Below are 22,328 nucleotides of genomic sequence, written 5' to 3'. Positions count from 1 at the left end.
AGTCATTCCACGCTGATATGCCAGGCTGGCCTGCAGAACCCAGACAAAGGCCTGTTGTTCTGCAAGCCACACAGGCTGCTTTCTCACATGCCTCTGCTCTTACAGGTCCATCTAGCTGGTTGCTTGTTCCACTTCAGTGCTTTGCAAAGTCCAGACCTGCTCTGACTGAACTCCTCTTTGCTCTCACACTGTCATCTGGATCACTACAACATGTGTGCTATGCTTCAGTTGAGGGTAAATATTACTGCTGTGGTATGTGGGGTACAGAAACACTGTGAGGTGTTTCAACAATATGCTGTCATAAAAGTGAGTAAGTGAGTTTGAGACTAGCTGGGTGTATAATCCTTAGATGCCTAGATTTGTATAAAGAGAGACTCCCCAACAATGAATGTGTATACAGTTTGCAAAAAATATTGCAGTGGTGAACTGTATTACCTTCAGGTAGTAGACCAATAGCTCATTTAGGGCAGGATCAGCATTTAGATTGACGAGGAAAGACTTGTCTTCACCCACTTTAATCCCAGATGTTTCTAAAGAGATGCCCATGCTCTCCAACTGCTTCTGACGCTCCTGTAAACATAGATGTGATACTGTTTATATAAATTTGCTAAATTAAAATGGAGATTTCTGGTGTCTTTTTATGACACATGTGCATACAGTGGCAATCTCCTCCGTCTTTCTTAGTTTCTCCTCCCAGGTGACAGTCATCTCCTGAATAAGTTTCTCAGACTCCTCCAGTTTCTCCTTCAGTTCAGGAGCCTTCATGGACTGATGTGAAAAAAAAAAAGAAAAGCCAATCAGAATCAGTACAGTTTGGACCATCATGTGATTGATGACAAATCTGGCATGAATTCACTCTTAATTTGTGAGCCTCCATGGTCCACCCAGTCCCTCCTCTCACCTCGGCCTGAGAGAGCTGAACTCTGAGCTTCTCCACCTCCTCCCTGAGCTCTCTGATGATCCGAGCATTGGGGTCTTCATTCACCACGGCATGGTTGACGATTCTCTTGGCTCTGTCTGCGTAGCGAAGAGTGGACAGAGTCTCCTCATAGTTGTCAGCCGCTGGACTCACTGTAGCTATCATGGCTGTCTTGCTGTTGCCGCCAAGGTTGTCCTGACAACAAAAAAAGCAAGAAAGCATAGCTGTTAAATTTTTTTCCTTCAGTCTGCGTGCAACACATGAAAAATGTGCAACAAAGGGCACATTTTTTCTTGGTCAGCTTCACATTTCAGCCCACCTAGCACTGTTATATGTTATTATAATGACCAAGAGAGAAGGCTGTAATAATATGTGGGTCTAACCTTCAGCAGCCAGGTGAGGACTGAGTCTCTGTAAGGCACAAACTTTGCCTTGCCTTTTCCAGCAGACTGATCAGCCAGAGCAGAAATCACACAGCCTAATGTGGTGAGAGACCTAAAACCACACACACACACACACACACACACAAAAAAATCCTGTTAAGCCCTTCAAGTGTTAACCTGTCAAATGACTGACTGGACTTTATACATTTGTGTGGCTTTCATATTAAACATATACCAACTTGTTTATATTGCTGCCTTCTTTGAGCCTCTCTCCAGCAGCTCCAGTCTTGGAGACTCGCTCACTCCCTGCCAGGTCAACCAGACTCATCTTGCTCACTTTCTCCCCTGAATTCTGTTTAAAATCACAACATGAGCAGGGAGCCAGTCAAACATATGATAAAATAAATAAGATTTAATAGGAAAAACACAAATGAGTTTTGGTGTCCTCGAGGAACAGTTCACTGTAAAAGTTAATGAAAAGCAAGAAAAGACTGACCCCAGACTGTAGATCATAAAGTGTCTGTGTGACAATGATGCTGAAGACAGCGTGTGAGCGACTGCTCTCCTCGTTCATGTTGGTGGCTGCAACTGTGCGCGATTTGTTCCCCTCTGACATTAACACCTCGATGTCCTAAAAAGATAGAGAGTGAGGTCATAAAAAGAGAAAACCTCCACTATTAGTCACTGTTGCATGTAATGTTTTAGGAAGATTTGAAAAAAAATAAATAAATATAAAAACTGGATTTAGGCAAAACCAGCAAATGCATCATTATGATTACAGCAAAGTCAGGCGGTATTCACAAATGGCTGTATGCCATGTGATTTAGCTGGGTCACAGCAGGCAGTGAGCCAAGGCTATGGGAAAGCCACTGGACTAATATCAGTCAGAGCAGAGCAGAGAGGAAGAGGGTGGAGATGCTTAAACATAATTAAGGAAGGCCCTGCCAAGGATAGGCATATAAACTACACAAAACCCCATGACTACATCCCACATCAGGAATATGTGTCATTACACTTTCTGCACTTGGGAGGATTTTAAGCTCAATGTTTTTTCTGAATTTAAACCAAAGACTTGACGACTGGGGATGTGATCTAAAGGCATTTCTGCTGGATGCTATAAATCATGTCTATGTGGACATGAAACATGAGGCCACGCTGGTCAGTGATACAGGGTGGGTTCAGCGCCGCAGCACGATGACAGAAGGGTGAAAGACACACCTCGAAGCTGGTCACAGCCAGCTGAGACAGACCATCCACGTACGGACCAAGGACTTTGTGTTCCCGAACTTTCAGGGACTGTCGGCTCCTTAAAAACATAGAGAAGGCAACACCATGAGCAAAAGAAAGAGAGGAAAAAAAAGGGAGGATACTTACGATTTCCAATTGGGGACATATGTTCAAAAAGACAGAATGAAGACAAATTTGAGTTTTATTATGCACATTTTGGCATTCCTCTTTCTCTGACGCCCTTTCCTTATAACACTTCTTGGCACTCATGGCAACTCAACACATTCTCTTTTTGGAGAAGCTGAGAACATATCTTCTGACCTTGGGAGCAGGATCAGAATGAATGAAAACTTAAGTGAACGCTTCAGGGTTTTTAGAAGCTCATATAACTTAGTTTCCCTCCTCTGGAAACATGAATTCAAATTTATTGCTGGAAAATTAGAAACAGCCTCCCGTAGGTATTTGGTCACAATTCTATTTCTGAAAAACATCTACAGCATAAACATCTCTAACATCTCCCTTTGTTGTATTTGTTATTCTTACCATTCTGTACTACTTGTGGAAATGAATTGAAATGAATGGAACGGGTGGCATGCAATGTTGAAATAACTCTCCATCAACAAGCAATAAAATGTTAACGGGAGTCTGATGCCGAGTTGTCACATTAAAGTTTTTTGTTGTAAAATGTTTCCATCACTCAGTACAACAGTGTGGCTCACTGATGTGCTTTTGGACCACAATGGAGGTCTATGGCACAGAGGGATAAGTTGTGTAAGGCTTTAGCAACACAGACAACAGTTGTTAGTAGGACTGATTTATTGTTGGTTTTGGTCTTGCATGAGAGAATCACACGATGTGAATTACATCCATGTGCTGTGCCAAAAACTCTAACTCGGGGAAAGTAGGAGTCTCACTAGATGGTGCACGTTTGTATACTGAAGCTCATCTTCACCTGGCTGTCTGCCGAGTGTCGAGGAGAAATCCTATATTTCAGTAAGAGTCACTGAATCCCTCTCCATGGCTACAGAATGACTGAGGTTCGCAGAAAGCAGGTCCCCTGCTTCCATTCTAGTAATCTACCACCCACTGCAGCAAACAAGAGGATACAACCACTAAAAAGTCCACAGCTACCAACTCACAGTGGGAGACTCTACATCACATGTCTACACTTCAGCTAATGTTTAATCCTAAAAATCACAGAGACAGATACACAGGGAGATCCAGAGAGTGTGAGGCTGGTAATATAAGCCAGAGGAAGTTGCCATCGAAATGCTTCTGGCCGCATCTTCCCACATCTGCAGCACACAGAGTACTGCACTGTAGTCCCTCTCCGGGGCTCGGCTCACAGGCAGCTCTGACCGCTCTCCTGCTCCCAGCTTCACTAACAGATGCCCCTGAAACACACTCTTTCACAGCTCGCCCTCCCCTGCAGTCTGTCTGCCAACCCACATCAGACCATGGAGGCAAAGAACACAGCAGTGTCAGAGGACGGCGCTGGCCGCTGTTCTGCAGGAAATGACTGGGTTGAGCTTCCTACTCACATCATTCTGTCGCCGTCCCCCATTCAGGCCACTAGACACAACAGAGCTACAAACAGATATGCAAAGCAGCACAAAGTGGCAGCTGACGAAGAGGACACGGCTCATGCTGGAGTTGGAGTGAACCAAGACTATGAGGAAATTACACAGCAGTTTGTGTAACCAGTTGAGTCTGTCACCCAGGGCCAAAAACATTACCACAGCAGCATCAACTCAAAACAGCAAAAATACAAGACTACAAATCAGACTCACCCTTTGGGATCCAGCAGGTCGCGGACCTTCTCATTGTAGATCTCCATGTAAGACACCTCCACCTTAAAAGTATGGGCCTCATTTGTCTCCCTGTGGACCCTCTCAAACAGAGAGCAGCAGAGCCGAGGGATTAAACCGGGCTGCTCCCCATTCCCCATCATGGAGAAGGACTTGCCTGAACCTGGATGGACACAGCAGAGTCACACGTGATTGTATCCCCTATAAAGAGAGAGGGCTATACAGTGCAATGCCTCAATAATGGTGAAACTTAATTTGAGTTTTTTCCATCCCTAGAGCCATCATGCTAGTGTCACTAAAAATGAAGCTTCTTGATTAGACCAAGACTACTCAGAAATGCCAGAGCAAATACCACATGCCTCTGTATTTCCCATCATGACTTAAGTGCTGCTTGTAGCATGTACAAAACATTTTTTTCTTATCCATCGCATGACTGGCAGGCACCTGTAATACTGGTGCTCCTCTCTTCAAACTGTTACATAGGTTTGTCTCCTCAGTATTTCCCTCTAAAAGAGGAAGTGGAATAAAGAAGCTAATTTGTTCCAGGGTAAGGAAGGATATGAGTTAAGTGATTCACCAGTGTGATCAGCAATACAAATCTTCCTGTTCTTTAAACTCTTTACGGACACATCTGGAGACAACTCGGCCTGCAAATATACTTAGAGACTTAACTCTGAGAATAATAGAGGCAATTCATATATAAATCGCATATATAAATCATTTAAGGACTGCACAGTCTAATGGATTTAGCAAAAAAGAAGAAGAATGAATGAGTCAGTGTAGGTTTCATGTGGATTTTCAGTTACCTGTTTGTCCATAGGCAAATATGCAGGCATTATATCCCTGGAATGCATTTTCAAGTATTCCCTCTCCAAGGCACTTGAACACCACCTCTTGACCTTTTAGACAAAGAATCAGAGTCACCATGGAGACTATGGTAAACAGATAAACCTTTCAGTTATATACGAACTATTATCTACTCGTCTTTGGCCGTCTTCATTAATAATTAGATATCAGAATTGTATCAGCAAGGGCAACCAAACAGGAAACTATGTTTCCTAAAAGGTGACAGATTCCTGTCTGGTCGTGTGGAAAATGCCGGGCTGTGTTGAGACATCTCTTCTGTTGCTTGCTGTCGTGATCCTACTGAATGGGACAGCTGTTTAATGAGCTAAATAAAGCCTTAGCCCAGGCCCTTGAGGCAGCCCTTCATCGAACAGATTGCCTTGTCGGTTCAGCACAAAGCAGATGTAAGCATCACATTCCCAACACAAAGTGAGAGCGCTAAGACAAGAAAATATCCACAATGATTATGTAAATCTGCCTCGGACTGGCAGTAATAACCTCTTTTCTATAGATGTTACAAAAAAAAATGGTAGCTGTAACCTTTTCTGTGAAGCAATCATTAGAGAAGTGAATGGAGACTGAAGACATTGAATTTACCATGTGAGTGGGTGCATGAGAAGTCTAGCGCTGGTAGACTATTACACAAGCACAATATGAAATGCTAATGAGAATATCCTGCAGTATTCATATTATTATTTGTTGTACATGTCACATATCTTTGACTATATAGCACTAAACTGCATGATGATTTTATTGTTTTGAGACAATACAAAGACAACTACCTTGTTAGTATATTTTGATGTATTCACTCAAAATGCAAATTACCGTATGTGCTCACACTGCGCTTTGCTTTGCATGATGCAAAAACACCTTCCCATTATGTAGGGAGTTTCCCTGCACTATTACTGCACAAAGCTCAGCAGGTCTTGTCTTTACATGGAAAATGATTTGAGGAGTGAAGGATCAGTTTCAGCACTTATGACTCACCAGCATATTTGGGAACGTTGGACTCGTCCATGGACCAGAAACAGTGGTCAAAAGCGAACACCTGCAGAGGAGACAGCACAGGGAGTGTAAACACACAGCTGTCACACCTGCCCAAACATGTACAGTACAACACTTTCTTAGTAGTGGTCTCACTTCTTCTGAGGCACAAAAACAGGCTTATTGTGTTCTACCATGCCACCCTGCAGTAAATCACCACAACCGACCTTGTCTGAGTGAGTAAGATGAAGCCTAAGCCGAGTACTGTTGTTCGTTAAGACCACGCCATGACTGTCTGCACAAATCCACTGTTAGCTGCCCCGTGTTTTGTCATCGTGGCTGGAGTTAAATGAATTCATAAATCAGGGTCAGCGCTCCCCAGAAGAAATTCCAGCACCCAGTGACCCTCGTCTCCAAGGAAACGGGGCAGTAGCTGTTCCCGGTGGTGCTGGCTGGCTCTGAGCCCTCAGTTCTGGGTCTCACAACACAGACTTCAGCAGCAGAGGGTCTTTGTGTTCCTCAGGCACCTGCATCAGCTCTGGACGGATAACGCACAGAGAGGATGCTCTGTGGGAAAAGACCAGTGGCCTCATTCACCAAGGACCCCCATGATCCTCCCAGACAGAACAGCTCCTGTTACTGTATACACTTGATCCCCAATGTGGCTACAATCACATTTTTCGTATTATTTATTGTCTGTCCGCTTGTTTCAACTCTTCATTGAAGTTTTATCATGTTAAATACTGATCTGGTCGTAGTTATTTTCATAGTTTTAAACAGCTCTTTGGTTGTTTTAAGGTCCCATTAAGATGTTTTCTAGGATGAAATGCAGGGCTGTATTTCAAGTGAAGTGCACTTCTATTTAATTCTGATTTGGTGGCATTTTTTTAAATTTTGTTTTTATGCAACTCACTGTTATTGCTGCATTATCTTGGCCCGGATGATCTTGAAAAAATAAGAGTTCTATTTTTATCCAAGTTCAGCCACTTCCCTTTTTTTAAGATCTCAGGCACAGCACTGCAGCACATTACCAATCCTGGCTTTCAGTGCACTCTTGCTGCTCTAAAAAGCGATTTCCCTGGCATAAATACCCCAAAATAATCAAACTCCCCGGCTATTGGCCAGGGAACCACTGGTTGCACAGTCAGCATGGGAAGCACTGAGATCACTGAATGCTTTGAAACCAAGACCTCCTCCAGTGACTTCAGACAAGTGAGTGGGTGCCATTCAAAGGAACAAAAGTGCCATCATTCTCAATTAGAGCTGGTTTGGAAACTGGGGCTTCTATCTCCTCTGGTCTGCCTCTGTCCAGCCTGAGGGTGTGACTGCGCTACAAATTGTTCTTGATTGGACAATTACTATTAATCAGCAGTACAAATAATGATGAAGCTGAAAAGCACAAAGCCCTTTTTGTCATTTCTAGGATGAAAACTGGTCAAACGCGATTGGACTTCAGCCTCTGTTTTCCCTTTAGAATGTGGGGAGACTAATTTGAGTGCCACTATAACTTAGCAGACAGCCACGTGCTCATCTAGCTGAAGGGTATTACAGGGTAACTCAGGTTCACGGGCCCCAGGGACCACGCACGCCTGTGGCCCATGCTAACACTCTCTGGTCCTGTCAGCCACCGAGTGTACGGAGCACAAAGCAGGTCCCTGGTGTGTGAAACATCTCTGAGCTAGTCACCAGCGTGTTGTCAAGGGGGGAGGTGGGGGTGCACTCCAACAATGCAGCTTTGAATGCGCACACACACTGCCCCAGTGTCAGCGCTCATCCCTCTCTCATTGTAGAACCTTTGTGGGTGTTCACGAGATCTTAGAGCGCTGACACATTCACACGGACATCTATCCGGCTCCTGCTGACCAACCAAACTGCTAAAAAACTCATGTCCCTAGAAATAACGTCCCAACAGTAGGTAGACCTGTGCAGGATGCCTCTCAGCCCCTCAGGGGAATAAGCGTTTGCCCGTGCTGCATCTTGACACTGGATTATTTTAGTATCTGTGCCAGCACAGTGAGCGAGAAGTCACCACAAATGGCTATTTGCACTAAAATAACTGCTTATGCTGACACACATCAGCTCTTTTTTTGTAGCAACAGAGACAGATGAAATTTACATACCTTAGGTTGTTTCCTGTTGGATGAGAAGGGCAATCCATCATAAAGAGAAAAAACCCACGGGTGAGCCAGAAAAAAGACAGAGAGAGAGAGAGAGAGAGAGAGAGAGAGAGAGAGAGAGAGAGAGAGAGAAGGAACATGGTTAGCCTTGAATACAGTTTAGCAGACAGAACATGTTCACACTCAGGAAAATGCAGCTGCAACTGTCACATTAGGAAACTTCTCATTGTGTGTGTTGACACAAACAACTTTTTTAACTGAAACATCTGCACTGAAACCAAAAGTATTTCTTTTTTCAGTTTTTTTTTGAAACCTCAGACTCTTCTCTTATTTTCTGTATTTCAAAATTCCTATTGTGACTTTTTCATTCACTCCTCCCCTCATTTATTCACTCATTGATTCACTTCCACACAGTGGCATGTCCTGGTGGTAGGTGCGGTTGTGATTGGGTTCATAATTGGGCCAGTGGAGCGTGAGGAAGGGAAGAGATTTAGGATTCAATGTCCCACTGACTCTGTTGAGTAAATAGCTCTTATGCGTGTGGATTTAACAGGGAGGCCAGGTTGGGGAAGCTGCACTCAGCATTACCAGCTGCCGGAACTAAGGACAAAGGATAGTATATATATGGCTGTAAGCTATGTGGGATTATTCTCTTAACTAGAGAGGGAATTTCCCAAAGAAGAAAAACACAACACCAATTTAAGATCCAACAGCTCCAAACAAATGTTACAGCCATTATAGTATATGGCAAAAATATCATGCATGTTGCAGTATGATGCATTACAACATGTACACCACCCTAATGCTTCTACATCTGCGACAATCCTGTCCTTCAGCCGTCAGCAGATCCCTTCTGCAGGCCTCTCCTGGCACAGAGACAGAGGTGGGCATCACCTTCACACAGTAACTAATACAGGGCGGGAGACTGAAACACTGCTTTAGGGAGACTGAAACACTGCACCAAAGAGTCTCACACAATCTGAGCTGAGTCACCAACAACAGCACAGCATGAGAGCAGCACAACAATATCCACACTATAGCCTTTTGTGCTTTTTTTCATTGTCTTAAATGCGTGCTGCTATAATGCTTTCTAAGAAAGCAAAGATCAAAAAACAAGGTGACTCCCACAAAAGCAGGAATTATGAATTGCTTTCCACTGAAGAGCTGCAATATTCTTGTCTGAGAGCCATGAACTGAGTTCAGGCTCATTATGATGAGGGGCAGAATGAGAGTGGGCAGAGGAGTAAAGGGAAGAGGGCCTCCTTTGGGTGCATACCCTGAATCTGAATCTGGGCCACTAACAACCACTGAAACTGTCTTAATCAGAACAGACAAAGACAGCAGCAGGGTCCCGTACTCTGGTCTGTCCCTCCATACGGCACAGCAGAGATGTAATGTCCATGAGGAGCTATAGCATGAGATGTGGATCAGCATCAGACAGCAGGGGGCACACATATAAGACTTATTAAGGACAGACTAGGAGGACTGGTGAACAGGTCCCAATGCATGTTAACTTGAAAGGTAAAAAACAAAAATCTAATTCTTCAAGCTTCACTGTTGCTACAAAGTTGAAATGTTAACAATGAAATACGCACCATATAAAGCATAAGAGAGGGATAAAGACAGAGGACAAATGCATCCCTCTGGAGAACAAAAGGACAACAGACACAAGACCGGAAACACAAAGCCAGAGACACAGACACATTGAATTCAGAGACAAAAGACATACAGCTATGAAATCCGTGCAGTCTAGACTCTATAGCAGAATCTCTGCATCTGCAGCAGAAATTAAGCAGTGGCAGAGTCACTGTAGTGGATTGGTGGCTCTTGCTCACTGTGTTATCTACTGTATGTACAGTATATGCAACCAAATCTGGTATGGTTGGAATGCTGAACAAGACAATGGGGGGAACTGTTACGAAGATGCTATATTTAGGATTTCATAGAACTATCACTTCCTCACAAAGTCTACTAAGAAATTCATTTCATTCTAAAAACTGACTGAATTTCAGACTCAAAGTCGATGTTACAGACTCTTTCCTTGTCTCTCCTCCTCTCATCACAATGTTAAGACCTGCCTCTCAATAAGTTAAAGCATATTAGGCTCCAGTTCTCCTACCCTGCTTCAGACATAATCTCTATAATCTCCCAAGAAATCTGTGTCCCTCTTAGCAATTTTGTATCTTGCTTGCAGAAGCCATGTAAGCTATGTGCTATCTGTCAGGGATATCATAACTTACATTTGGTTGTATGTGACATAATGCCAGAATTACGTCCAACAAACTGAAATTCATTTGGATACACATGATTAATTAAGCCGTATTTAGAACGTATTTAAGAAATGCCACCGACAGCATGGTCCCAAATGTTGCACAGTACAGCTCCAAGCCTGACTCAAGCATGAAGCCCACAGGCCATTTGCTTAATACTGACCATTTATGTCAAGTCATTGCTCGAGGGCTTATTAAAGGCTGTGTTGTGTGGTTGTACTGAACAAATGTGTGACACACATGTATGGCACAGAAGTGCCAGATAGCATCAGATTATTCCCCCCTCAGAGGCAGATGCAGGAGGATGCTGCAGCTCCAGCAGGGCCAGGCTGAGGTCTATAAGTCCTACTAGGGGCTTGTTGTGTGCCTTAATGTGTGTGTCATCAAGGGCATGCTCAGGCTCCCATGCCTCCAGCTACCTGATGCCAAAGCACTCATGAATGATTTCAACTTGGCCAAGGACGGAACTTGGCCCCACACACTACTATGACTCTCCCCCCTGCTCTAGTGATCTCGTGTTGCGGCAGACAGATTAGAGGATCTTCTTTATAAAATCCTTTTTTTCTTTTCACTTTTAGTCAGAAATACCTAGTCACAGCCAGACTGGGATCTTTTTCTAAATTCACTGTTAAGACCTCACACATGAAAGGTGAAATCATGGCATCTTCCTGTGCCTTCCAGCTCAGATCCATGCATGTGCTGGTGCCCAAAAGGAAGGTATGAAGAGTGGGAGAGCAGCAGTGGAATCCCCCCTGTGGTTATGGAGCAGGATTAAGGCCACTGGGTTATTATGCCGCAGAAAACTGCACTCTTCTTGCCCAGTGGGCAACAAACCAGATTAATGCACTGTATCATCCACCCACTGAAGCATCTATCTACAATTTAAAAAATTACATTGCATGCCCACACTCACATAACTATCAAACAAATAGAGATTTAATTTTTTTTTTGTATCATTTAATCTAATCTGACATCCCTTCAACTGACAGACCGGTGTGAATTTGCTACTAGACATAATGTAAGCGGTGTTATCCTCTGAAATGACCCCAGAAAGAGTTTCAAATCATGATCACAATAAACAAATCCAGATCTGGAAATGGACAAGTTGTAGCTCCACATTTGCCATTGCAAGAGGGATATGTTGTCAGATTCATACTGTGTGATTTACTGGGCTTTGCAACAGTTTCTGATGACATAATCCTGCTGCTCAAATGGAACATGAAAATCATGTTCCTCTCAAAGGGGGGGACGTGAACCTCATCACCCCCCATTGTGAGGACATTTACAACATGTATTTGTCTTGTGCACATACACACTCACAAACATATTTTTTTCCAGGGACAACCCCCACAGATTCAAATTCCTCTCGTTGATCTGTTGCTAAAACTTTGCCTCCCCCACCCTTTTAACCTCCATTTAACCGCACATATGACTCTTTCCCCGGTTTGGCTCTTGATATGCTTCAGACAATTACAATTCAACAAGCTCAAGAGCCAAACACAACGTCCAGAGCTGTGCGTGTGTGTGTGTATGTGTAAGAGTTGGGTTACAGCACACTGTGCTCTCATAGGCCACAAGCTAACATTTCAAATGGTCTTCCAGTATGTTTAGCACAGAACACCCACTCAAAGCAGAGGTCACCCTGCTGCGCAGAGAGACACACAGGACAGACAGGAATATGCCGAGCAGAGTTACAGTAGATGGGAGGGGAGTTGGGTCTCTCGTCTGACCAGTTACATTTAAGATGAGTCCAAGGAAGCATTGACCAGGCTTTTATTAGCATCAGTGATCCATAAGTAAACATGGCAAGTGGTTGAAGTCATAGGTTTACATGCAAGACATTCAAACATATTTCCAAGAGAGCACTGAAGGATGTCTGCTGGCTGAGGATAGAATCAGACCTGCAGGACTGATCCAAGCTACTGAGACAGCTAACTCTGACTCCTGTTACACAAACCATTTCTGGAACATCTTCCAATTCATTACTTAATAGTGGATCTGGAAAAAACCTTCACATCTTTTACTTAAGTAGAAGTAACAATACCACAATGTAAAAAGTCCTACATTAAAAATCCTACTTAAGTAAATGTACAGAAATATTATCAGCTAAATTTACTTGAAGTATTACAAGTAAATGGGATCATTTTGCAGAAAATATCTGAAGCTGTTGCAGCTGGTCAAGGTGGGGCTAACTTTAACCACTTTATATACAGTTAGGAAGTTTAGTACAATGGCGTACAACTTTGTGGTCGCACCCCTGCAAAACATCACAAGATGAATCTGAGGGGTCGAAAAATGATTAATGGGAGAGGAAAGAATAAAAAACAATGTTCAGATATATCAAAATTTTAATTTTTTAAACTTTTATCTGATCTCTGCTTTTTGATCATTTGAATATTGGATAATTTGCATTGTGTTTTTAAATTATTTAATGTATGTATGTAAAATTTTCATCAGAAAAGTAAATAGAAACTACAACTGTCAGATAAATGTAGTGGAATAAAATTATTTCCCAATGAATCTGAAGTGGAAATATCAAGTAGTATAACATGCCAAAATGGAAATACCTATGTAAATTGCAAGTACCTACAAACTGTGCTTAAAACTAATGCGTCCATGGATCATCCTTGTAAATGCTAAAATTAACTTCATATGAAAATATTTGGGGAGGCTGAGGGACATCACTCATTAGGTCATCAGCCCAACTCCTTTTCCAGCATAAATTTTCTGTATCTTGGCAACAGCAATTGCTAAGCAACGGAGGTAAACATGGCAATGAGACAACCTACCAACCTCATGAGTCAAAGTTCCAATATGAAAGCCAAACTCAGGATCTCAAAAACAGCCTTAATGAACAGCTCAGCCATCAGCGGTGCACATGATGCTCATACCAACGTCTGCGTGGGACCTCAAAGTTTCCATAACAAATGTTAACAACACAACATATGATGCGGACAGGGTCTAATTTAATCCTCTCCGGCATTTCTGACACCACTGTGTGACGAGCTGGGTCAGCAGGTTGTGGGCCAAGAGTGTGTGTATGTGTATGCTAAAACACAGAGAAGGATACTGACCACATCTGCTCTCACGCCTTAAATCTGGTTCGTTTCAAAGGCAACAAACAAACCAGAAAGAAGCGAAGTTCATCAATTTGTTCAATATGGAAAGGCTTCCTCCGAAGAGGAAATGAAGTGACACATTTACTACCAGGACACACCTCCTTTGACCCTGTCTGCTTGCTAGATGTCACTTATCTGAATAGATGTGGCATGTGGCTGCTCAGGACAATAGACAGCAAAAGCCAGAGTAAGCATGTTCATGTGTAAAATATATCACAAAAGTTATTAAATGCAGCTGGAAACATGCCCAATGTTTTTTTACTGTAATTACATGCTTCAGAATAATGAAATCTAATAAGCTGAGTATTGCTTTCCAGAGACTAGTTAATAACTTGTTTTTTAAGCTTTCGTTAATGTTGCCTGGCTCCACTTCGCCCAAATAAGACTGAAAGTGAGTCCACAATAAACTTATCCCACCATGAAATTAAATTCATGTAAACATAACAGGCCGGCTTCAAAACTTCAAAAAGGCCTCATCTGAGAGAATCATGTGAAGAGGAAAACCAGAATTGTTATGGAAGAAATGTCTGAGAGTGGATTTTTACATAGGCTCCTCTAAGAATGAGAAGCCACATCTGAGATTAATGAGGCACAGGCTTGACAAAGAGAGAGGACGCCATCTTTTCTCAATTCTGTATCAAGATGTAAACAATGTCCCACCCTCTAAACAAACAGGGAACAGACCTTGAGGGAATACAATCCTTTTATCAGCAAAGCACAACACTTTCTCCTAATAGCATGCCTGAATTGGGTCTTGAAGAGGAGAGTTGGGTTGATTGTGTGTATTTCTGGCCAACTAACTCTGAGAACAACATCTTACTGAATGGAAAGGTTGATTATTGGCACATTGAGAGCAAAATGGAAAGACAAAGGGAACATTCCTGAGGGCAGCCATTGGACAAGGCAGCATTGTCATTTAGTAAAGGCTTGTTTTGTAAGTTTTGGGAAGCATGATGACACGTGGTCATGTGTGACTTAAGAGAAAATGTGACCACACTCCAAAACTTCAACATTACAGGAGACTGCCTTGTTTACTCTACACCTTTATTTAAAAGATGGAAGCTTTGTCGTTTTTGACATCTCTGCACCATAAGTTAGCTAACAAACAAACAGAAAGCATTAGAGGCTATCTGTAAAAGCCTTAACCCAACACATGTTGACCACATTGGGCCGGTCTCTGGCAGTCACCAGGGGAAGACTATAATGAAAAATGCAACCAAAGGTATCAAAGTTCACCTGAGCTAAACAAACATATATATTTTGTTTAGTTTTTACAAACAATGAAGTATAACAACAAAACTTTTGCTGTGTTACGAGGGTTAATGTGCCGAACTATGTCTTGGTGGGGAGCAGTTGCCAGGCAACCAGTGGGGACTCCAGAAAGTTAATGCTCTCAGCCAAGAAGCAGTCTGGCACATAACCACTCGTAAAACGGCAAACTGATGACCTTACACTTGAGCTTTTGTACAGGCTACACAATTGAGATAAAACATGTTAATTAATGAGCTTTTGATTTTAAATATCTTTCTTTGCCATTTAGGTTCTAAGGAGGTAAACATGGAAGACCTAACCACTCATCAATCTCTGAAAATGCTTCAAAAAAATACTTCATCAGAGAAACTCAAAAATGGGAAGTACAGTGGAAGTAGCACCGTCCTGGTGGATGACTTAATTGAACCTCCTCTCCACAACGTTCAGATAACAATACCCATGCAAGCAAGATAACACAGTCAAGTGGAGATAAACCCAATTGAGCTTCTGTAACCATTAGTGATAAGGATGAGATTAGAGCGGAAATTACAAGCCTGGTTACAGATAGATGCATAGAAGCATGCTTCACTCATCATATTGAAACAGGACTGCAGAGCTACAGAAACATGGGGATGAGGAAAAATAAGAGATATTTTTACCTTACAAAGACACGTTTTGCTAAATACGTATTTTTTTTTAAAAAACAACATGTTTTTAATCATCTACAATGAAAGGAAGACAAAAGACAGCAACTTCCTCTGACATAAACTCCAGTGTGCCCGCTCTGAAAAGTTTAGTTGCGGTTAGCTTTTGGATTTTGCAACAACTCTGTGTATCTAGACTGAAATACACCAAAGAATGGGGTTTGCATAAGGGAGATTTTCCAAGACTTGATGGCCCTGTATTCAATTGTTGCATGTTGACCGACATGCTGGGGCATGACAGATGTAATACAGCCCCATTGTGTGAGTCCAAGGGTATTTTCTTGTCATGATGCTCCACAGCTCATCCCCTGTGCAGACAGCAGCCTCAGGTATTTCTCTGCTTCTCCACCCCCAACCCTCATTGTGTCTAAGGAGAGCAGACTGGTGCGTGAAAGCTAAACTACTTTCCCAGATTCCCATTTCAAATATGCCATTCGTGCCAGGTTAACAGGTAGATGAAAGATGAAACTTGGGAAACTTAACCTGTTGCCCTGAAGTCAAAATCCATGTTTCATATGCCCACCACTGAGGTTACTGTTCATTTCTCAGGGAAATAGGAGAGGCAGGTGAGGGTGGGCGGGGGGGAGGGGGGGGGGGGGGGGGTGGATCACGAGTGTTGCTATAATGCTCAGCGGTGCAAAGAATGAGGCTTAGCCATCAAAGGAAATCCCTTAAATTTCTTCAAATTCTTTACGTGACTTACGTGTTTTTGCGGTGCTGTGTGGTCAGTGCAAAACCTGATTAAAACACAGGCACAATCTGGAAAGTTTTCAGTGTCTAATTAATTATCCAATATGGTATTCGCTCCAAGTTCACGCCACTAGAGAATTAATTTCTGTATTTCATCAGACTGAAGCCATATTTAATATTTTTAGGTATTGAGCAAAACTATCGGGGTAAAAAGATCTAATTTGTTATGCCATTTCCCCCCCTTGTTAAATCCTGCATTTCAAAATCTATGGCCTAAGAAATGAACAGGAGTTGAAATTTCAGATATGTCTACATAAAAATATCTATTACTGATTTTTCTTTTCTGAGGCTTTGCCTGAGAATTCCCATGAGAAAGAAAAAGTTCCCATGATCTTGGCCCTGCAGCCATATTTGGCATGCTAATACCCACTAAACCTGACACATTTCCAACACACAGGAACAGGTGTCTTCAAAACAAGGCAAAGTCTTAGTGATCAGGGTATCCCCTTATGTGGCTCCACAAGCAGCAGAGAGGAAAATTATATGGTTTAAGAAAACCATGGCAGCCTAAACACAGAGACCCAAAACACACACAGCACTAGCACTGAAATGTTAACAAGTAATTATATGCCTCAACTACACTATAGAATAGAAATGTGACATAATAAAACCAAGGCTAAAGCCAATGTACAGTTACAAGATGTCTCGTAGGAATTATAATTGATTAAATTGCTCGATTTCTTTTAAATAGCTTTGGCAGAATACAAACTGACCCTGCACAAACCCAGTCAGAGCAAAAGTGAATCCAGGGCAGGGCAAAAACATTTTATATCAATGTCTAAGTACATGTAAGAAATCTCTGCCTGACTGATATGACATCTAAATCTGATATGGAAACTTCAGCCGAATGAAAATGTGAAATGTGTTTGTGTCTCGCTCAACAACATGGCGACAGGTAGCTCCGGAAAAATCCAATAAAATAAAATACTGGAGATGTAGTCACTCTGGATCTCTGTACAGTTAACGTCATTCCATTGACCTCTCACCTACAACAGCTTATTGTCCGATTCCACATATGTTAGCTTTGAGCGTGATTTGTTTAATTGCCTGGAACGCTGCCATTGTGTGGCAATTTCTGTTCTGACAATTACCTTAAATACAGGTTAATGTGCAGAGAGCGAGCTCATTACCATTTAATGCTGACTGTTGGTTACATGGAACAGCAGAGAAAGTGTTACTCTTTAACAAGACTGGATCAGGGCCATGAGAAAAGCCTTGACTGTGGCACACATTTGCCTCCCATGACTTCATTCTAAGCAGTCACACTGTGGACTTCCACTGTAGCCTGAGGAGTTGTTTGTTCGTTTGAAATAATCAGAAAGTATATTATTTGAATGATAAATCAAAGAAACAAGCAAACAGGCTTGTTTTTTTTTTCCCAAATGAGCATCCTTTCAGATTTATTTGCGCCTGTGGGTAATGAGGTCAGCTGTCTAATCATGTGTGATACCAACAGCAGAGGAGAGCAAACGAACCAAGCGCAAAAATGAAGAAAGCTACTTCGGCCACGATGGGTGAAACAGTAATCTCTGACCGTTGCTGACGGGCATAACATCTGAATGGTTTCACAAGCATGCAGCCGTCATTTAGCCTACATGTTGTGTGACTCCAGACATGTCCTCATTTACAATCTGAAAGCGTGTCAGATCACCAACCAGCAGAAACTGCAGCTTATTTGCTGACCTTCAGTGTGCAGGCTGAGAGCGAAACATTAGAGGATGCTTTTCTCCACTTTTAGCCACGACAAAGCGAGCAGCATCCTACCATTTCAAACAGCCGTGGTGTGGTCTGACTCCACTTTGAAAGCTACATAACTTAAATTAGTTCTGACTCCGGAGATTTACAGTGATGCCCTGAGGCTCGACATTAATCTGTTCTGTCTAATAGGCGTCTTCATGTGTCGAGCACACTCAGCCAGCTCTCTGAGTCTTGAAACTCGACATTAGACATGCAAAATGTAAGAGTGCGGTTATTATTGCGAGGTGAGGTGATCAGTATTGGAAAGTTCACATGAATTACATAACATAATATCATGTTGCAAGCAGGTGGGTGACAGACATCATGTCCTCAGCAGCAACAGCAGTGCAGCATTCCTGTCTGTCCACTGCATTTATTTACTGGCGTTTATGTAAAGAAACTGTTCACTTTGAATTCAAGTGAAAGTTTGTGGTGCAGGTTTAATCCTCACTGCTGTGTATATCATGGCCATGTGTTTTCAGACATTTGAGCAAGACTTGTAACCGGGAGGTTAGTGAACATATAGTCACATGCTAACCTTGAATGTTAATGTAACCATATTAGGAGCAGGGTGGAATAAAGTTATTACAATGACAGTGCAATCTGCATTCTTCTCTTACAGGCATTTCCTAAATACCCAGTCTCCATAATGTGTGCAGTGCAAAGACTGTTTCACCCTTATGCACTCAAACTAACCACAGTAAGGCAAAAGATGCCTTAGATACAACAAGCCAACTGCATTATACTGCTTGTAGTGTTTCTGTTTTAAAAGATATATTTGTAAACTGTTGGCAGTCTTTCAGCTTTGTTTACCTGTTCTCTCCTTTTGCATTTGAGGGTGGTGGGTGAAGAACTGTTTGGTTGTCCTCCATATCCACGACACATTTTGTGTTCAGTTCAATTTCTGCAGAGAGAAGTTTGTCGGGAGAGTAAAGCAGAATGCGGGGGTGTGAAAAGTGAAAATCCAAGCTGCTTCTAACCGTGTTTAAACTGCACTCGAGTCTGACTCCAGGCTCATAACTCAAGGCTGAAAGCAGCAATGGCGAAGAAATCAAAACTTTATGATAATGTAGCATGAATCGGAGGAGACAGAAATGCGAGTTTGTAAACAAAAGCACTTACCCCTGCGGTTCATGGGCCGAACTCTCACTGCAACTTTTACCTTTGTATCCGACATTTTCGTCCACTTTTCACTCCCACCCTGTCTATGCGCCGAGCTATCAGTGTGTATAGTCTGTGAATCCCCGACAAGAAGCCCGGATTCCTGCCTTAAAAAAAGGGCATCGGACTCTACTGAAACAACCCCAAAAGAGTCCAGACCTCGAGGAGAAGAGATGGGAATATGTTCATTTTCTCCCCTCCTTCCTTTATATCCATCCGGGTTCGCTTCTTGTGCAAATCCAGTACTCTGCTCCAGCCCCAGACAGCATCCCCACCGCCATCTTCCACTGGGAGCACGACTGCTATCCTCTGGCAGACTGGAGACGGCAGAGGCAGAGAGGGGGAAAGGAGTTACGCACCGCGCCGCTCATCGGGGGGTGAAACCGGGGGGACGAGAAATGCGAGGCGCTGTGACAAGTTGATTTATATGGATCGACGATCCGCCTCATGATAAGACAATTAATTTGAAGGTGACAATAAATAGAAGAGGGTTTAGTAAAAAGGAAGTTTAAATAGTCTAAAAAAAAAAAAAAGACAGTCACCCTCTCTCCAATCCCTCTCTCTCTCTCTCGCTCTCTCTCATTCACGCATAAACACACACATACACACACACAGCATTCTTTTCTCTATTTTTTTTTTTATAAACAAAAACCTAACATGAGAGTAATAAAATGCATAAAAATAGAATTGTATTGGCTCTTACAGCAGCAGGGCAGTAGCCATGTTTTTAGAAATACGAAGGGCAGGAATCCCAGTGCCCCCCTCCCCAACACAAATCCTTTTTAACAGTTACCAAACACACACGTATTTTTGTATTAAAAGTGACTTATCCTTTTTTCTCCTTGTGAAAAATAGTTACATTCAACCATGTTGTTGGAAATTTGAGTTCCAGTTCACCCCACACCCTCCACTACGGCTATCCATCGAACCAAAAAGAGTTTTTTGTTTGTTTGTTTGTTTGTTTGTTTTTTGTTTTTTTTTTTGTAATATTTAAAATCTAATTGAAGGATTGTTTAAGTGAGTATCCTCAGTGGTGACCACAGCTCAGGGAAACACCCACTGAAGTCCCATCTTTAGACATATGACCCCATTAAAATGAAGGAATTTCCACTTGTCCCACCCACCCAGCTTTTTATATATAGCCTGTGGTTCCACCTCTCCTCACATCTTTATGGCCTTGTGAACAAGAATTAAGTGATTTTTGTTGTTGTTGTTGTTGCTTGTTTGTTTGTTTTCCTTAGATTGTTTTATTTGAAGGCTTTTTGTGGTCCCCAAAAGTTGATAATATTATTTCACAAGAAAACAGCAAAATTAAGCAAATTAAACAAAAACAATAAACTAATGCAGGCTATTATGTATTTGTGCAGTTTATTTGGGTCAACAACAATGTGACAGAAACATTAGTTTGACATGATTGCACAAACAATACTACAGAAGGCTACAGCACTCATTATATTCTCATTTTTCATTTTCAATGTAAACATGTTTTTCAACATAGAACTTTACTTGTATTTATAAACAGTATTGCAAGGTCACCTCGTCACTTTATAATATGGTGAGCTACATTTCACATAGGCTACTCTAGGCCTGTTCATATATGAGCTATATCATGGGTCCAGCATCAGATTTAGCAGAATAAATCTTTACTGTGTGGTCTCCGCTGTCCAGAATTATGAGCATGTTGTTCAGTGACACCAGTCCAACCGGGCGGATAAGGTGGTGTCCCACAAGAGGAGTCAGGACTGGGCCATTCTGGAGCTTCCCTAAACTCCAAATCATCCCCTGTTGAGAGTCAGTCACAATCAAATCTCCATCTTTGTCAAACACCACACCTGACATGTTCAGCCTCACCGTGGACTGCAGGTTGAGGCTGAAACTGTCTGTCTGATAAAGGAGGTGGAAGTCTTTGTTGAACACTTTCAGCCTTGTGTGTTGGTGCCTCTTTGGTGGATGTGTGTCATCAGTTAAGTGCTCCATCACTGCAATGTTCCCAGTCACTCGACAGCAGACCACTGCTTTTGGATGCTGGAGGTCTGAAATGGACGCCTGATGCTTCATAGTAACACCATGACTATAGTCCACGTTTAAATGAAACAGTGAGCCAGCCTGGGTGTCTGAGACCAGGATGTGCCCACAGCTGTCTATGTCCACACCCCAGGGCATCTGGAAGGAATCCTTGACTGTCAACACGTGGTTCCCTCTGGAGGTGAAAACCTTCACAGCTTTATCCCCTGCATCAGTCACCACCACGTAACCACTAGGAGTCACCGCCACATCCAAGGGGTAACAGATCTCTCCACTGGCTTGTCCTCTTCGCCCAAAACTGTGCAGCTTCCTGCCTTGTGGGCTGAACACCAACACCCTCTTCTCACCATCATGCACCACCACTATTGTCCCTGAGGACCCTAAAACAGCTATCCCAGTGGGGTTGATTAGAGTCCCCCAACCGCCAAAAGCTGTGTAGAGGTGCAGAGCTGTTGATGTCAGACCTGCAGCCAAGTCAGAGGCTCCTTTTGCTCTGTGAAGAGGAACAGAGGATATGGGACTCCAAGACAACAGCAGCTCCTGGAGGTCACTAAGAACCTGGCAGTGGGAGATACTGTCAACGCTGCACAGCTGTCGACAGAACGGGCACTCCAGCTTCCTCAGGAGAGGGTGGGACAGAGCTGTGATACATTCCAGACAGAGTACATGGCCACAGGAAAGGTTCTGTGGTCTGCGCTCCCTCTGCTGAGTGCAGAACTTCTCAAAGCAAACTTTACACTCCAGCAAATTGATCTGGATCTCCCTCAGGATCCCCTCAGGACTCAGGCTGCCACAGCGCCGGGGACCAGGATTGAAGGCCATGACTGAAATATCCTGATGTTTTAAAAGCTAACAGAGACTGTCAGCTGATGAAGGCAGCCGAAGGTTCAGGAAACCAAAACAGAACGACCGGTAATTTCATAGAGATGGAACAAATTATGAAGAGAGGTCTAATAAAGCGTTGTACTGCAACATTTTTGAGCACACACTCATGTCCTGTGCTTTAGGCCCAGATGATCACGTGACA

The 22,328-nt window shown here is 42.7% G+C and overlaps 2 protein-coding genes across 6 annotated transcripts in view; both read right to left on the bottom strand.

Annotated features, from left to right (window-relative positions):
* kif13a (kinesin family member 13A) overlaps positions 1-19,569 on the bottom strand; it is a 34,647-nt gene extending 15,078 nt beyond the window's left edge. For all 5 annotated transcript variants that reach the window (XM_041044385.1, XM_041044388.1, XM_041044389.1 and 2 more), the window contains exons 1-13: positions 19,238-19,569; positions 18,929-19,019; positions 8,288-8,300; positions 6,171-6,231; positions 5,144-5,236; positions 4,320-4,500; positions 2,521-2,608; positions 1,799-1,933; positions 1,542-1,654; positions 1,303-1,414; positions 902-1,114; positions 658-768; positions 436-570 (exon numbers count right to left, since the gene is read on the bottom strand). In XM_041044385.1, the coding sequence (XP_040900319.1) occupies positions 436-570; positions 658-768; positions 902-1,114; positions 1,303-1,414; positions 1,542-1,654; positions 1,799-1,933; positions 2,521-2,608; positions 4,320-4,500; positions 5,144-5,236; positions 6,171-6,231; positions 8,288-8,300; positions 18,929-19,019; positions 19,238-19,292 (1,401 nt within the window). In that variant the 5' untranslated portion in view covers positions 19,293-19,569. The remainder of the gene's footprint in view (positions 1-435; positions 571-657; positions 769-901; positions 1,115-1,302; positions 1,415-1,541; positions 1,655-1,798; positions 1,934-2,520; positions 2,609-4,319; positions 4,501-5,143; positions 5,237-6,170; positions 6,232-8,287; positions 8,301-18,928; positions 19,020-19,237) is intronic.
* A 1,164-nt stretch (positions 19,570-20,733) lies between these two features.
* LOC121186247 (E3 ubiquitin-protein ligase NHLRC1-like) lies at positions 20,734-22,206 on the bottom strand. Its single transcript, XM_041044931.1, has one exon. The coding sequence runs from the start codon at positions 22,121-22,123 to the stop codon at positions 20,879-20,881; it is 1,245 nt and encodes a 414-aa protein (XP_040900865.1). The 5' UTR covers positions 22,124-22,206; the 3' UTR covers positions 20,734-20,878.
* Between the last annotated feature and the right edge of the window lie 122 nt (positions 22,207-22,328).

The sequence above is a fragment of the Toxotes jaculatrix genome, chromosome 8 (assembly GCF_017976425.1).
Source record: "Toxotes jaculatrix isolate fToxJac2 chromosome 8, fToxJac2.pri, whole genome shotgun sequence".
NCBI lineage: Eukaryota > Metazoa > Chordata > Actinopteri > Toxotidae > Toxotes > Toxotes jaculatrix.
The sequence above is the reverse complement of the archived record's forward strand: the minus strand, read 5'-3'. Positions and strand labels throughout refer to the sequence as shown.